Source organism: Suncus etruscus, chromosome 2, assembly GCF_024139225.1.
Source record: "Suncus etruscus isolate mSunEtr1 chromosome 2, mSunEtr1.pri.cur, whole genome shotgun sequence".
Taxonomy (NCBI): domain Eukaryota; kingdom Metazoa; phylum Chordata; class Mammalia; order Eulipotyphla; family Soricidae; genus Suncus; species Suncus etruscus.
The window spans coordinates 33,192,387-33,210,577 of NC_064849.1; the positions used below are offsets into that span (position 1 = coordinate 33,192,387).

The window sequence follows — 18,191 nt, forward strand, 5'->3', positions numbered from 1 at the left end:
CCCCTTAACAGAATGCTTCGGGAATGGTGTCCCAACAATGGAGTTTAAAGCCTGGCTTTCAGTTACGATGAATGATAGCTACCTGGGTTTCATGACCAAGTTCTGTACTCACATGGTCTCATCATCTCTATAATGGATTACTGCCCGGTTCTCTCCTTCCTTGCCCTCTTCTTGGAATTGGAAGTACTTCTCAAAGACAGAGGCAAAACAATTTCGTTTTAACATGCCAGCCTGATGGACAATGGAATCCTTGGAAGCAGGCAGATTTTCAAGGTCGTATAGCAAAGAGACATTGTATCCTGCAGAGGGAGAATAACACCAGTTATATTTTGAGGAAAAGCTTACTGATTCCTCCCAAGACAAGAGAGACTAGGAATAATTAAAAACAAATAAACAAGAAATGAGGGGAAGGGTTGGGCCACATCTGGTGCTGCTCAGGGAAACAAGCAGTATTGGGGACTGATCTAGAGCTGTCTCCAAAGTAGACAAGCAGGGGCCGGCGAGGTGGTGCTAGAGGTAAGGTGTCTGCCTTGGCTAGCAAGCGCTATCCAAGGAAGGACCGTGGTTCGATCCCCCAGCATCCCATATGGTCCCCCCCAAGCCAGGGGCAACTTCTGAGCCCTTAGCCAGGAGTAACAAATGGGTGTGGCCCGAAAAACCAAAAAAAAAAAAAAAAAATCAAAATCAAAGTACACAAGCAACCTTAACTCCTATACTACTTCTTTAGCCCTGAACCCAGGGTAATACTCTGAACCCAGGTAAAGTGCTCTTTCTCAACTACCTCACAGGAAAATGAGATGAACTCAAAACATTTTAATTTTCTTTCTGGTTTTTGGGTTGTACCTGTGGGTAGTCAGGGGCCATGAAGTGGTGGGGAAAAGAATCTAGGACCTGGGGCCAGCGAGGTGGCACTAGAGCTAAGGTGTCTGCCTTGCAAGCACTAGCCAAGGAAGGACCGTGGTTCAATCCCCCGGCGTCCCATGTGGTCCCCCCCAAGCCAGGGGCAATTTCTGAGTGCTTAGCCAGGAGTAACCCCTGAGCATCAAACGGGTGTGGCCCGGAAAAAAAAAAAAGAATCTAGGGCTCTTACATGCAAAGCATACACCCCAACCCTTTTTTTGCTGTGGGAGTTAGAGATGATACAGAAGGTAGGTGCTTGCACATGAGTTCGATTTCTCATGTGCATATGGTCGGTCCTCTGAGCACAACCAGCAGTGATATTTGAGTACAGAATCCAGGCAGCAAGCCCTGAACATGACTGGTGTGGTCCAAAAACAAAAACTCTTAGTGCTTGGGGAAAAAAACCCTACATTATAAATAGATAGTTCCAGGGGCCAAAGAGATAGTACAGTGGTAGGGCATTTGCCTTACACACAGCCAATTCAGAATGGATTTGGTTTGAATCCCAGCATCCCCCAGGGCCTGCCAGGAGAGATTTGCACAAGCGCGCACGCACGCACACGCACACGCACACGCACACACACACACACAGTTCCCCAAATTTTAATCATACTGAGGTTGACATATTGTATAGGAAGAAATCATAATGTGGAGACTGTTCTCTATCTGTTTTACACATAGTATGAATGTAGATCACATATATACTATTATGCTTATAATACGACTTACATACTTTTCTCCAATGGTTTTATGAGACAAATGCAATATAGTTAGAAGCTCAATAGCTTTTTAGTACAACAGAAAAGATACCAGGGCTGGAGTGATAGTACAGTAGGTAGGCCAACCTGGATTCAATCTTGACACTTCAGGAGTAATTTCTGAGCACAGAGCCAGGAGTAATGTCTGAACATCATCTGGTATGACCCAAAAACAAACAAGCAAAAAACCCAACAAAACCAAAAAGGAGGTTTAAAGAAGCAAAGTGATTTACTAAAGAAACATGATCTCCAGGTGTAGGCAAGTCAATAGGCCAAAACCCTGGTGGTGCTGTTATGGGAACAAACTGCCTAACTCATACAAGCCCTCTATCTCCTGATAAAGGACAACTGGAACAATCGAAAGAATGTAGTGTTCACACTGTAACAGGGCTAGGAGGCTTAAGGGTTAGTATATGCTTTGCATGTGGAGAGACTTGTTTGATCCTTTGCACTCATGCTGCTCCCAGTAGAGTACAGTCAGGAGAACCCCTGAGCAAGGTGCTAAGAGTAGTTTCTGGGCCCCACTGAGTTATATCTTAGTCCACCATTCACTGCAAAGCTCAGAAAACATAGCAGGTCATGAGAAACCAGGTGATGCAGTACTGGTATGAAATTCCAAGTCTACTGACCACTACTCTCTTCTACCTCTTTGTCAACCACAAATCCTAGCAAGGAAGGTTGGAACACTTGTCTGTATCAACCAACTCTTTTTTTTTGGGGGGGGGGGTTCACACCCGGCAGTGCTCAGGGGCCACTCCTGGCTCTATGCTCAGAAATCGCTCATGGCAGGCTCGGGGGACCATATGGGATGCCAGGATTTGAACCACCATCCTTCTGCATGCAAGGCAAACGCCTTACTTCCATGCCATCTCTCTGGCCCCCGTATCATCCAACTCTTAATACATGCCCCAGGAGTTTTCAAGGATTTTTGCCCATCACTGAAGACTAATGCTTGCAATTATTTCCTTTCCCCCTAAAAGCATTACTGAGGTCTGTGTTTCTCACTGATTGAGAACAGGGATTGCCTAAACCTCTGAACTCAATAGGACCTAGCACATTTTTGGCACTCCAATATTAAATAATCATTCCATTTTGGGTACCTGAAAGCCAGAGAAGCAAACAGACTACATGAAGATTAGATTAAAAAATATTTAGAGTCGAGGCCTGCTCATTTTAAAAAGCCAAATAAAACTAAATAAAACATCAACTAAAGTCAGACTGTGGTGCTGGGAATTCAATCCCGGGCCTCATTCATGAAAAATCAATGCTCTATCATCAATACAGATCCCAGGCCCCAAAGTCAAACTTAAAAAAAAAAAAGAAGCCTAGTTTGATGAAGAAAAAAATATTAAGGATAAAGATAACTTAAAATCTAGCCTGCTATGTTTTCTAAATTTGCCTAGATGAACTCATGCAAAGAGGACAGAGGCCATATTTAAATTCTGTACTGTGGGAAGAGGGCCTGGAGCTAGGGATGCCTGGGCAGACAAGACGGAATGGAACCATGAGCTCTCCATATTCTTCTCTGGTTGATCTCATAGATTTTAGGACCTGAGCCATAACAAGGCATATGATCAAGACGTCCTACATCACGTCTTTGTTGTTTTCTTCTTTATTTTTTTTTTTTTAACTTTCCCCTCCCTTCCCCCTTCTTTTTGTTTTGGGTCATATCTAATGGTGCTCAGGGGACCATGTGGTGCCAGGGATTGAATCCAGGCAAAGCAAGTGCTCCAGACTGTTGACCCATGTCTCTAGTCCTCTGTTCTGGACTTTTTTTGGGGTGTGTGTGTGTGTGTGTGTCAGGGATTAGTTTAGAGATTCCTCCTGGCTCTGCACTCAGGGAGCACTTCAAATGGGCTTGGGGGAACCATAATGGGGTGTAAGGGATTGAATCCAGGTCAGCACCGTACAAGGAAAATACCTTACCCACTGTGCTATGCTGTTCTGTTTCTTTCTTAAAATCCTTGGTTCCCTTACTTACATGGTTATTTATTTTTTGGATTTTGTTTCTACAATGCATTGATGGTATCTACTTGTGATTAATGCATTTTGTTATTTATTTTTCCACTGTCAAAGACCCATTCACAGATACTCCTGGTAGCAAGTTCATTTCAAAGGCAACTTCATTTTATATAGTGGAGATATGACTCGGGTAGACTTGACTTACATGAGGCAGACCTGGGTTTTATTCCCAGCATCGCATATGGTACCCTGAGCATCGTTTAGGAATAACTTCTAACTGCAGAGCCATAATTCCTGAGCAACTTCAACTGTGTTGTTCTCCCCCACCCCACCCCACCCCACGAAGCTATATATAGGAGACATGGTAAGGCATTTTCCTTACCTGGCCACACCCAGCAGTGCTCAGGAGTGACCCCTCCAGTGCTCAGGGATTGAATTTGGGGTTAGCTGCATGCAAAGCAAATGTTTTATCTCTCTGCCGAAGGAAAAAAAAACTTTTTTTTTTTGTTTTTGGGCCACACTCGATGGTGCTCAGGGGATACTCCTGGCTGTCTGCTCAGAAATAGCTCCTGGCAAGCACGGGGGACCATATGGGACACCGGGATTCGAACCAACCACCTTTGGTCCTGGATCAGCTGCTTGCAAGGCAAACGCCATTGTGCTATCTCTCCGGTCCGGAAAAGAATTTTAATATGGGTGGTGAGATCATGGTGTTTTTTTTTTGTTTTTGTTTTTTTTTGTTTTTTGGTTTTTGGGCCACACCCAGCGGTGCTCAGGGGATACTCCTGGCTGGCTGCTCAGAAATAGCTCCTGGCAAGCACAGGGGACCATATGGGACACCGGAATTCGAACCAACCACCTTTGGTCCTGGATAGGCAGCTTGCAAGGGAAACGCCAATGTGATATCTCTCCGGGCCCATCATGTTTTTTTTTTTTTTAAAAAAAGAAAAGTCTGGAGTAGGAAATAAACGTTTAACTGCTGATAAAAGACAAGAGATATATATTCTTGCAACAATTACTCCAGCACTATCTGAATAACACATTTATTCAAATTGTCTTGGTCCTCAAATGGGGCCTGGCTAATTGTCTCAGAACTGGAATATACCTCTTAAGCATAAGCATGGTTATATTTTTCTGTCTTTTCCACCGTAAACTTTCCTTAGAACAAAAACAGAGCCTTTTCTGTTACCGATGGCTATAATTCTTTCACTGCCTCTATTCTCAAAGGAGGCAGAGATCACTTAAGGGGGCTGAAATTTCTGTGACTTGAAAATGTGACAATAGCTGTGAATATACCTCTTTATTCGCCAAATGTGGAGCTTATGAAAGAAAGGTGTTACTGGGACTGGAGAATTATGTTTGCTTAGTCTTTTTGAAAGGCATTTTAATCATCATGAACAAACAAAAGTGGTCCTCTGGCTGGCTGGTTAAGGTCGCTCTCCATGAAGTAAATGTTAAAAATACTGGCACAGAGGCCGCAGCAACAGTACAGTGGGCAGGGAGTTTGTTTTGCATGTAGCTGAACAGATTTAATCCTTAGCATCATCCCAACTTCTGAGCAATGCCTTATGTAGCCCAAAAACAAACAAGCAAAATTTAAAGAAAAAAATTGGGACAAAAGGAACCCTGTTGGAGAGTACATGCTGTGTCTGTGTAAAGCCCTGGGTTTGATCCCCAGCAATCACCACCCCCAAAAAGGGGGAAATAGAGTATGAAAAAGGCAAAGCCGCTTACAGGCTATTTTTAATGAAAGTTGAAATAGGAGTGCAGTTAATGCAGAAATATCTATAAAATGAACAATATTTAAACCAAGTCATTTGACTAAGAAGGCAAAGTTCAAATGGGCCCACTGTCATTTCACACACAACATTCCTACATACCTGATTCTGGATTTACCAAGAAATTCCCGTAGACCCTCTTTAATAACTAGAAAACACAAAAAAAGAAATGTTAGTTCAAAGGCCAAGTTTCATTTTATTAAAATTAGTTCCTGCCAAGACCCTAAGCCAACATTCTTCCTAGTTTTCATTCTACTCATAGAAACTAACTAGATAAAGAGAAGGGAACAGGTCACTTAATTCTTTTAATTACCAAGAAGTCACGAAGAGAACTGAGATTAGAACCTTTTGGGTTCTAATCTAGTCTAGCTTCTGCTTTTCAACCAAGGCCTATCCTTTAGGAATAGGTGACACCCTTTATGTTCTTTGTTTTTTTTACAGATCAGACATGACACAGTAGTTTGTTTTCTTTTTTTTTTCTTTTTTTTTTTTTTTTTGGTTTTTGGGCCACACCTGGTGGTGCTGGCTGTCTGCTCAGAAATAGCTCCTGGCAGGCATGGGGGACCATATGGGACACTGGGATTCAAACCAAACAGCTTTGGTCCTGGATCGGCTGCTTGCAAGGCAAACACCGCTGTGCTATCTCTCCGGCCCAGTAGTTTGTTTTCTGGAGGGTAGAAGTAGGCCAAATGCAGTGAGTTATCAACCAGACACAGGTGATTGAAGAGACAAAACCAATCCAGGTGAATGAAGAGATAAAATACGATTGTTGGGAACTGATTCCAGTTAGCCAGATTATCTTAAATATTTTTGTATTATTATTTAGCACAAAGTCAACATTTTAAAAGATGAAAAGAGAAGAGATTTTTAAATTTCAGCCAGTGAGGCTGAATGCTCTAATTGTTGTCCATCAAACCAGTACTTATAATTAAAGATTCTTTCTTTTTTGGGTCAATACCAGCAATCAAACCACAGGACTCACTCATAGAAGGCAAGAGTAGGTATGTGTTCCACCATTGAGCTACATCCCTGGCCCCACCCCAGTTTTATGAAGTAAATGATAAAATAAGAGCCTTTTCTGTTTGTTTTTGAATCACTTCTGGTGGTGCTTAGGGGTTATTCCTAGCTCTGTGCTCAGAAATCGCTCCTAGCAGGCTTGGGAAACCATATGGGATGCCGGGATTCAGAACCACTGTCTGTCCTGGATTGGCTGTGTGCAAGGCAAAAGCTCTATTATTGTGCTATCTCTCTGGCCCCAAAACAAGAGCCTTTAAAAAAACTTTTTAAATAGGGAAGGGGTGTATGGATCGTACATAGCATTGCTCAGAGCTTACTCCTGATTGTGTTCTGGTATCATTCCTGGCAGGTCTTAGGGGACCATATGAATGCCAGGGATCAAACCCATGTAGGCTGCAAGCAAGGCAAAAGTCTTTTTTTTTTTTTTTGGTTTTTGGGCCACACCCGGTGACGCTCAGGGGTTACTCCTGGCTATGTGCTCAGAAGTCGCTCCTGGCTTGGGGGACCATATGGGATGCCGGGGGATCGAACTGCGGTCCGTCCAAGGCTAGCGCAGGTAAGGCAGGCACCTTACCTCTAGCGCCACCGCCCGGCCCCATGGGCAAAAGTCTTAACCTCTACTATCTCTCTCTGGCCCCAAGAGCCTCTTTTATAACTTCCCTTTTTTAAGTTTCTGCCAGTGACTACTTCACCTAGTGGAAATTACACCTAGCTAGTATGTTTAAGAAATAACCGTTTTGTGTTGGAAGAAATATTTCTGACTTAAATGCTATATGAAAGAATCAGTAAAAAGGCAGATATTTGGAGACAGAAACAAAATACATGAAAGCTACGAACAACGTTATAACAGTTTCATTGTTCAGCAGTTTTTAAATGTCTAAGAAGCAGAACACAGAAATGTCTCACAAAACGTTACTCAAAAACATCCTTCATTAAATTCTTATAATTAGGGGCAAGAGAGAGAGCGTGGGGGTTAAGGTCTATGCCTTACAGATAGCCAACCCCAGTTCTATTCTTGGTACCACATGGTCCCTCACATATTGCCAAGTGTAGCTCTGAAAGTCTGGGGGTGGTACCATTGGGATGATCTGAGTGATCCCTGCAGTAAATTCTCAGCCCCTTGTATCAAACCACTGGCCTGGTTGGCTGTGAATCAGCCTGGGTCTGTTCCCTGAGCACCACTTAGGAGGTCCAAATAAACCCCATATTTAAACTTAAAAAACTCCATAAAAATAGTGCTTAAGATTGAACCCACGATCTCATAAGGAAGCTCTATTGCTAAACTGCATTCCCAGTCTAAAAACTTAGAATAGAAAGTGAAGAGAGAGTACAGGGGGTTTTATTTCTTATTTCCCTGTGGGCAGCCAAGCACTCTCAGGAGGAGCCACTGAACACCAGTAGGTATAACTTGAACACCCAACCCAAGTGAAATCAAAGCCCTAACTTCCATGGTCTAAGAGGCAGAAGGGTTTTTGTTTGAGATATCTAATCAAATATTTTCTTAGCACAAGCCTACTAATCATCTCCCATACCTTTTGGCCTAACAGAAAAGGAGCAAGTGGCACTAAATCTGATGACTAGTCACCAAATTAAAAGGGAACAGAGGCACAAACTTTTGTTTTAATGATGAGTTTCACAGGCATGGTTGAGAGAATTCCTTCCTCCTGAGAGCCATTAGAGTGCAGCACCCCACCCCCAAGTTCTGGGTGCCCAAATACCTGAAACATGTGGAACAAACATGGAGTAAATACTTCTCAGGTGCTTTCCTTCCATTCTGATTTTTCAGATACTCTCTAGGTATTAAATTCTTAACTAATTTCTTAGAAATAGCCTGACTCAGTGACTTGCCTACATAAAGGCAAAAGGTAAGAAGGCCACATTAAGTTCCTATCTGGTGACCAAGAAGCCACGATGAGGGATCTTTAGAGAAAAGGAACTGGAGGAAGAGGTTCTTGGTCACAGAGTCTACTGACATAGATTGACCCAAAGATGCCCCTTTATAAATATACCACTTCTCTAAAGGGTTTGAGAGAAGGGTTAGAACAATAGCAAAGGGGCCGGAGAGATAACTTGGAGGTAAGGCTTTTGCCTTTCATGCAGAAGGTCATCGGTTCAAATCCCGGAGTCCCATATGGTCCCCCGTGCCTGCCAGGAGCAATTTCTGAGCATGAAGCCAGGAGTAACCCCTGAGCACTGCCGGGTGTGATCCAAAAACCATAAAAAAAAAAAAAAAGAACAATAGCAAAGCAGGTAGGATGTCTGCCTTTTATGCGGCCGACCTGGGTTCAATCCTCAGCATCCCATATGGTCCCCTGAACCGGCCAGGAATAATTTCTGAGTGCTGCCACTTGGGGCCCAAATTCCAACTAAAAAAAAAAAAGAAAAACTTGGAGAAAAAAATAAACATCATGGCCACCCCACAAAAATTTCAATCAGAGTGCTGTATCTAATTTTATATATATATATATGTATATAGATATATATACATATATATATACACACACACATACACACACACACACACACACACACACACACAAACTATAGTATATAGTTTGTACACGGATATGGAGCATGAGCCAAGCACAGCCGCATAGACTCACTCTAATTCCAGGCTTACTAACGGCTTTAGACCTACAAGGTGCTTCTGAGTCAAAGGTGCATATGCCACCTCCAACTCCTTTGTGCCACCAAATTAGCAAAACCTGCCAACACTTCCCTGTTTACTGCACTTGCACGCTTCACGATTCACTTTCCAATGTGTGACCCACCCACCCCCTTCCCACCTGACAGCAGGGGAGAAGCAGGTGGAGGCGTCTGATCGATCATTCCTCCTGATCAGACCTTCCACCTAGCAACAGAGAGAGGCTCTCCACCTTGGAAAGGGGCCTGGGACCAAAAGAACAGGCTTCCTGTGGTTATGACGGGCTGGTTACTGTTTAACCAGCCCGGGAAGCCGTTTGGCATGCCTTCTGTGCCAGCTGTGAAAGCTGCTCACTCCACCCACTTGAGTGGGTGGGGCTGATTCTTTGACCCTGTGGCAACAGTAAGAATAGCACCGGGTTCTGAAGTTTCTCGTAAGGAAAGCACAGACTCTCCAAAGGAGAACTGGAAATTTATTCAAACACGTGCTTTCTCTTCCAAAGATTATGACCGTTGCACAGCCAGATCTTTATTTTATTGCGAGGGGCGAGGGGGGGAGGCACAACTGGTGGTGCTCAGAAATGTGATGCCAGGGATCAGATCCTAGTTAATATGTGGAAGGCAACACACACACACACACACAGGGATCAGATCCTAGTTAATATGTGGAAGGCAACACACACACCACACCGTCACACACACACACACACACACACACACACACACACACACACACACACACACACACACGCTCAGAAATGTGATGCCAGGGATCAGATCCTAGTTAATATGTGGAAGGCAACACACACACACACACACAGGGATCAGATCCTAGTTAATATGTGGAAGGCAACACACACACCACACCGTCACACACACACACACACACACACACACACCCCGTTATGCTATTTCTCAGGTCCTAGCACCCAGATCTTTAGAGAAAGATCTCAGGAGAATGACTAGACTCCAGAACAGGGATCAGATCCTAGTTAATATGTGCAAGGCAACACACATACACACACACACACACACACACACACACACACACACACACACAGAGGGATCAGATCCTAGTTAATATGTGCAAGGCAACACACACACACACACACACACACACACCCCGTTATGCTATTTCTCAGGTCCTAGCACCCAGATCTTTAGAGAAAGATCTCAGGAGAATGACTAGACTCCAAAATGTCTCAAGTGTCTATTTAAACGCTTCAACATTCTTCTCAGGTTAACTTGTCCCCTCCCCCTCGCCACACACACCTAACACTGCTGGGGGACATGGTTTGCACTTGTAGTTCTTGAACTCCAAGGTGCTTTCTAGTCCTTTGAACTATCTTATCTCTCTGACTCTATCACTATCCAGTTAAGCCTTCACCATTTTTTGCTTTTCTTTTTGGGTCACACCTAGCGATGTTCAGGAGTAATTTCTGGCTCTGCATTCAGCATTATTCCTGGTGGTCTTGAGGGACCATATGGGAAACTCAGAGCAAACCCAGTTGGATGCAAGGCAAGCATCCATCGTACTGTGCTATTGCTTGGCTCCAGTCTGCACATACTTTTTATTATTATCTTCATCTTGGAGGATCTTATTTTATTTTACTTTTTGGTTACTGGGTCACAATCTGGCAGCGCTCAGGGGTTACTCCTGGCTCTGTGCTGAGAAATCGCTCCTGGCAGGCTCGGGGGATCATATGGGATGCCGGGATTCAAACCGTCCTGTGTTGGCCGTGTGCAAGGCAAATGCCTTACCACTGTGCTATCGCTCTGGCCCCTTGGAAACTTTTATTTTTTTGGTTTTTAGTCACATTCAGCAGTGTTCAGGGGACCATATGGGAAGCTGGGAATCAAACCTGGGTTGGCTGTGTTCAAGGCAAGTGCCTTATTCACTCTGATCCTTGGAATTTTTCTTTTTTCAGGTAAAATGATACCAAGCACAATTTTTTTTTTTTTTTTTTTTGGTTTTTGGTTTTTGGGCCACACCCAGCGGTGCTCAGGGGTTACTCCTGGCTGTCTGCTCAGAAATAGCTCCTGGCAGGCACGGGGGACCATATGGGACACCAGGATTCGAACCAACCACCTTTGGCCAAGCACAATTTCTTATACGCATTTGGCTATTCCCTTGAACATCTAGGGCCAATTAAAAGCTTGTGAATAATTATAGGAAGTGACCACCTAGGGTTCTTGGTGTTGTTTGATGAACATCAAGTTTGTTACTGTTCAATCTATGCAGACCTCCTCTAGCAGCACTTGGCCCATGTGAAACTCCAGTACTGAGGTCACTAGGGCCACACCCTGAAGTGGCGAGCTGTGGGGAAAGGATGTAGGGCCAGGGATGGACTCAGGGCCTCGCATATACCAGCACATGCTGGCGCATCTGCACTATCTCATCCTCTTATTTTCAGTTTTGGATCAAAGAACTACTGACATTTTAATCCCTTCTTCCACCAAATGCATTTAAAAAAATTACATGCTTAAAAATTAAAAATGACTATAAAGATATTCCCTATTTCCCTTTTTATTGATTTACCATTAGTTTACAATATATCATTTCAGATATATAAAAGTTAATACTCTTAATCAGAAATATAAAACAGGACTGGCTATATCTCCATTCACCAGATTAAGGAGAACATTGTTAAACTGAAAGATATTTGAAAACTGATTCAGGAACTGAGTCATACTTCCTGCTTCAAGACCCAACCACAACGTGCACATACTGGTGTAATAGCATTTTCTTTCTTCCATAAATGGCTCTCCCCAGAGCAAATATAGTTCAACAGGAACCAAACCTGCTACTTTAGCTCTCAAAAGAAGTCAGTGAATAAAGCATGGCCGTCAAGTTTCATAATGCATGGACATTCTATCTGATTTCCCCTAAGGCAGTCAGCCATAAAGATAAGCAAGACTTATAGTACAACTAAAAAGGGCATCAATTAAAAAATTAAAGAGATTTTACTTATGCCTACAATTCCAAATTCCAGAATAAGAAATAAAGACCAGTCACTTTTTTTTTTTTTTTTTGACTTTTGGGTCACACCCGGCAGCACTCAGGGGTTACTCCTGGCTCAACGCTCAGAAATTGCTCCTGGCAGCTTAGGGGACCATATGGGATGCTGGGATTCGAACCACCGTCCTTCTGCATGCAAGGCAAATGCCCCACATTCATGCTATCTCTCAGCCCCAAAGACCAGTTACTTTAAAAAGGCTACAAGTCATAGGCCTTCTTGACAGAAAGGGAAGCCATCGTGGCTGGAGATAGGGTTTATTGATAGAACATATGACCAAGATGGGAGAGGCTCTGAATTCAAGCCCAGCAGAATGGAGGAGATAGAACAGAGCCCGTCACATATCTACCTCCCTGCAATAACTATTTTTCAAGGCAAAGCATTCTTTGTGAGCTGGCATTTTTTATTTTTGGATCACACCTAAGTAGCAATAGTGCTCAAGGCTAACCCTTGGTTCTGTGCTCAGGGATGCTGGGGACTGAACTCAGTGTACAGGCAAACCTACCCGCTGTACTATAGCTCAGCCCCTCTTTGAGGGCTTTTAAAAACTTACATATAATTTGGGTGTTCTGGACCCACACCTGGCAGTGGTTATTCCCAGATCTGTATTCAGAGTACTCCTGGCAGTCTGGGGGTAGGTACCCAATGCAGTACTGGGGGTCAAACCTGTCATATTTAACTTAACTTCTGTAGTTCTCTAGCCCCTTTAGGTGAAAAGTTTTTTCCCACATTGGCTAGGGAACCTCTTACTTTTCTGGAGTAAAGAACAAGACAGTAGGCAAGACCTTTTCTGGTGAACAGACTTCTTTACAATGGAAATGGGATCTAAAGCACCCAGGGTGGAAAAGGGTTCCCTCCCTCCCTCAGCAACTGCTGATCCAAGGAGAGGAAGAGACAGAAGGCCCAAGGAGGAAGGTACAACCTACCTCATCTGCACCATGTGCCTGAAGTTCCTTGTAGAATTTCAAAGAAATACTGACCATCACTTTAGTTTTGTCTCCATTAGGATTGGAAATATGATAGAGGACCCCATCGAAATCTGTGAGGAAATAAGATTGAGGAAATAAGACTTGAAAAAGGGGAATAGTATTTCCAAGTTCCTGTCTCCCTGGCTACTGGAGGTCTCATTGTAAGAAAACATGTAAAGTGTGTGTGTATTTAGTTGTGTGTGTGGGGGGAGGAGGCTGTCAGCAGAAAACATTGAAGTATCTCTTTTTTAAAAGTACATTCTTAAGCAAGCTCTTCTCAGGTATGGGGTTTTGGAGTTCCCATGCCGGAGGCCTTCTTCCTAGCCTAGGGAGAGCTGGGATGCTTGGCAGGCCCCCTTCCGTCCCTCTCTTTTTCCCCTAGACTCCAGGCCTTCCCTGGGTGCCAGTCCAGGTGGGCTCTATAGGGGTCATCAGGCTTTCCCCGTACCTCTCCCTACAGTAATGAGAATGCGCTTTGGGAGGAGGGCGGATCGTTCTAGCACTGATTTATGTTGGGACAGTCATTGGAAATTTTTTCTCCTTGGTCTATTGATAGTATTGTATGCATATAGTTTACATATACATAATACCCATCTTGTATTGTGACCTCGATAATGCCCTTACAAAGCTCATTTCTAATCTTTTACTGCCTCAGTCCCAACCCTTATTTCCCCCATCTTCCCATGTAGGTGCAGCTCATCACATGAAGCTCATCATAGAGTGATGAGTGCAGTTAGAGAAATAATTACACTGAAAACTATCATAACAATGTGAATGAATGAGGGAAATAGAAAGCCTGTCTTGAGTACAGGTGTGGGAGGAGTGAGATCTTAGAAATTGGTGGTGGGAATCTTGCACTGGTGAACGGGGGGTGTTCTTTACATGACTGTTATCATACAACTACAATTATATTTGTAATCACGGTGTTTAAATAAAGATAATTAAAAAAAAGTACATTCTTGTCATAGCTTGGTGCCCAAAGATTCTGAACTTTGAACTTTTACTCTGAACACTGTAAACTAAACTATTTATGGTGATGCATTATAAGCACGGAAGTAGACAGAACAGTATAGTGAACTGTGTTCCTGAGTTACAATGGTTAGCAACACAGACCAATGTTCTTTCATCAGATATACCCTTTCTAAGGTTGAATTGTGAAGCAAACCCCAAACCCCATGGTTTCATTTCTTTTCTTTCTTTTTCTTTTTTTTTGGTTTTTGGGCCACACCCGGCGGTGCTCAGGGGTTACTCCTGGCTGTCCGCTTAGAAATAGCTCCTGGCAGGCACGGGGGACCATATGGGACACCGGGATTCGAACCAACCACCTTTGGTCCTGGATCGGCTGCTTGCAAGGCAAACGCCGCTGTGCTATCTCTCTGGGCCCTTTTCTTTCTTTTTCTTTGGCCATACCCAGCGGCGTTCAGGGGTTACTCCTGCTCTGTGCTCAGAAATTGCTCCTGGCAGGCTGGGGGACCATATGGGATGCTGGGAATTGAACCAGGTCTGGTCCCTTGCAAGGCAAACCTCCTACTGCTGTGCTATCACTCTGGTCCCCCATGCTTTCATTTCTATGAAATTCAGAATATAAGCCTTTAGAAGACTTTCTGTTGTTTTTGGGTCACACCTAGCTGTGTTCAAAGATTACTCCTACCTCTGTCCTCAGGAATCATTCCTGGAAGGCTTGGGGGACCATACAGGATGCTGGGGGTTGAACTCAGGTTGGCTGCTTGCAAGGCAAAGGTCCTACCCACTATACTATTGCTCTGGCCCCTCTAGTAGACTTCTTAAATACAGCCACAGTATCCTGTTAGGTCCCCTCCCCCACAAAAATTACTACAAATTAATTAATATCAACCACCCAGCCAAGCATTCAAATTTCTGCTTCAGACTGGAAAACAGTTATTCTGGCTTTTTCCCTTCTGGAGAAACCCTGTTCTCTCTTAGACCCATATCTTTCTGTTTCTCCCCCTTTCATATGACTTTAAGTTTCTCCTAATAAAATCTACTTTATTTCACAACACATAAAAACAAAACCCCAAAACAACACAAAATTCTTATCTTTTTTGGAGTGAGACCCAAACAAGGAACGAAGTGGTATTACAGTGGGTAGGGCGCTCACAGGCAGCCTACATGGGTTTGATCCCCAATCACTACACATGGACTTCTGTGCATAGCCTGGAATGATCATTAAGCACAGAGCTAGGAATAAGTTCTGAACACTGCTGGTTTTGGCTTATACTTCCTCAAAAAAAAAAAAAAAAAAAAAAGACCCAAACAAGGTTCGCACACAGCTCCTGGTTATTTCCTATATTTCTTTCCATTTACTGTCATTCTCTTTGTCTTCTTTCCTCCTGAGGGACTCCAGAGGAATGACCCATGTTTGAAACTAGTTGTTATATGGGGCCGGAGAGATAGCATGGAGGTAAGGCGCTTGCCTTTCATGCAGAACGATGGTAGCTCGAATCCCGGCATCCCATATGGTCCCCCATGCCTGCCAGGAGCAATTTCTGAGCATAGAGCCAGAAGTAACCCCTGAGCACTGCCGTGTGTGACCCAAAAACCAAAAACCAAAACCAAAACCAAAAAAAAACAAAAAAGAACTAATTGTTACATGTGTCACTTAGTACTATCATCAAAAAGAATAATAAAAACAAAAACAAACAAAAAAGAATCTGGGGGCCGGGCGGTGGCGCTGGAGGTAAGGTGCCTGCCTTGCCTGCACTAGCCTAGGACGGACCGCGGTTCGATCCCCCGGCGTCCCATATGGTCCCCCAAGAAGCCAGGAGCAACTTCTGAGCGCATAGCCAGGAGTAACCCCTGAACGTCACAGGGTGTGGCCCAAAAACCAAAAAAAAAAAAAAAAAAAAAGAATCTGATTAAAAATGAGAAGGTAAATGGCGGGCAGACAACCCAATCCAAAAGAGAACATAAGTAGTGTAAAATAAAAACCAAACCAAACAACAACAAACAACACTTGAGGGAGCTACGAACAACTGGTAAAGGGCAGGGGGCTTGGAAGGAGCTGAACCTCTTAAAGACACAACATACTGCAGAGCTGCAAACTTCATCTGAGATGGTTAAAACAAGCACCAGCTTTTATAGTGGCCAAAGTGATAGCGGGTAGGGCATGCCTTGCACTTGGTTGACCCAGGTTCAATCCCATATGGTCCCCTGAGCCTGCCAGGAGTAACTTCTGAGCACAGAGTGTGATCCAAAAACCAAAAAAAGGAAAAAAAAAAAAAGAGAGAGAGAGAGACAGAGGAGGGAGAGAGAGAGAGAGAGAGAGAGAGAGAGAGAGAGAGAGAGAGAGAGAGAGAGAGAGAGAGAAAGAAAGAGAGAAGAGAGGGAGGGAAGGAGGGAGAGAAAGAGAGATAGAAGCACCTGACTTTGAATGGAAGATAGTTGTGAAACTATGCTAAGTACAAACACCAAGTACTATCATCAGCTTCGAGTGTTTCTCAGTATGAACTGTGCTACATGTTTGTGTGTATGTATGTTGTGATATTTATGAATCATACAAGTACACTACAGCTGAGTTCCATCTCTGGTCCCACTTTTTTGGGGGAACTAGAAAGCAGTGACATGGCTGACAAACTGACATCTGACATTTTTGTGTCATTCTAGTGCTAGGCAAAATCTACTGATGGCTAACTGAAGACAGTAACATACAAATTTTCAAATTAAAAAAACCTAGTTTTGTGGCACAAGTTGGAACTTTACAAAATTTACATAACCCATAAAATTGTCATCTAAAATAAACACCTTAGAAAGACTTGGTAATCAAGGGTATGTCAAGATTTATTTTAAAATAAATTTTAAAAAATTCTTTTTGTGGGCCGGAGAGATAGCATGGAGGTAAGGCGTTTGCCTTTCATGCAGGAGGTCATCGGTTCGAATCCCGGCGCCCCATGTGGTCCCCTGTGCCTGCCAGGAGCAATTTCTGAGCCTGGAGCCAGGAATAACCCCTGAGCACTGCCAGGTGTGACCCAAAAAAAACCAAAAAAAAAAAAATTCTTTTTGTTTTTGGGTCATGTCCAGGGCTTACTTAGGCATATGGGGTATCGGTCTCATGCGAGGCAAAGCAAGCACCCTATCTGCTGTACTACTTACTGCTCTGGCCTTATTAAAAATGTTTGTTTGTTTGTTTGTTTGCCACACACGATGGTGTTCAGAGATTACTCTGAGCTCTGTTCAAAAATTACTCCTGGCAGGCTTGTAAGGCCATATGATGGAATGCTGAAGATCCAGCCCAGGTTGGCTACAGGCAAGGCAAATGCTTTACCCACTCACTGTGCTATCACTCTGGCCCTATATTCAAAAAAAATTTTTATACTGTGCCTTCTTTTTTGCTTGGGGGTCAGGTCGATGAATCTCAGGAGGCTTTGATGTAATGGAGCTCAAACCCTGGATACCACAGGTGCAAAGCAGTAGTTGTACCTCTTAAATAGCCCCTTTCCCATACTGTGCCAAGAGATAAAGACACTTACCTGCAAATGTAACTTCTACAGCTTCTGGTTTGTTTCTGCAAAACAAAAGACCCTTAGTTGAAATGAACTAGATTTGTTGCTTTTCTTCTGGGAGATTTCTAAATCTATTGCCCATCCCAGTACACAATTCATTTTCTCATGCACCTCTGGATCAAAGGTGAAGATAAAAGGTGAAAACAATACAGATGGAGCTTTTGTATTCTAGCTGCTATCAAAACTCCACTGTGGATGGTAGCTGCCTGTAATTTGTGTATGCGGATCACAAAATGCCAAAATGCCATTATTTTTATCTCTTTCCTCGTAGGACAATTAAAAAAAGTCGGACTTTCGGCGTGACATGGCGTACAGCACAGTACAATTATTTTAATCTACTTCAAGGGAAAGGATGATTTCAGACTATGAAACACAGCAGCAGGTTCCATTTCATCCCCCAAACAATCTAGAAATCTTCTGTATATCTCTCCCTATTCCTGTAGGACACCACAGGGCTTAGCATTTTCCTTCAGTAACTTTCCTTGGGCTCTACCCTAGTTTTATTTGTAAATGTTCATAGAAAGCAACTGTTTTCCATCATTAGTTTCTGACAAGGAGCAAATTAGCACCAGTGTCTTTACTTTCTCACCCACAGCTCTATAAAATGGGAGGGAGCACTCAAGAATCT

The 18,191-nt window shown here is 43.4% G+C and overlaps 1 protein-coding gene across 1 annotated transcript in view; it reads right to left on the reverse strand.

The window, feature by feature from the left end:
• The window catches only part of ARPC2 (actin related protein 2/3 complex subunit 2), a 41,618-nt gene that overhangs the window by 14,712 nt on the left and 8,715 nt on the right, over positions 1 to 18,191 (reverse strand). The window contains exons 3-6 of the mRNA XM_049768049.1: positions 17,531 to 17,565; positions 13,002 to 13,114; positions 5,501 to 5,546; positions 113 to 299 (exon numbers count right to left, since the gene is read on the reverse strand). Of these exons, the coding sequence (XP_049624006.1) occupies positions 113 to 299; positions 5,501 to 5,546; positions 13,002 to 13,114; positions 17,531 to 17,565 (381 nt within the window). The remainder of the gene's footprint in view (positions 1 to 112; positions 300 to 5,500; positions 5,547 to 13,001; positions 13,115 to 17,530; positions 17,566 to 18,191) is intronic.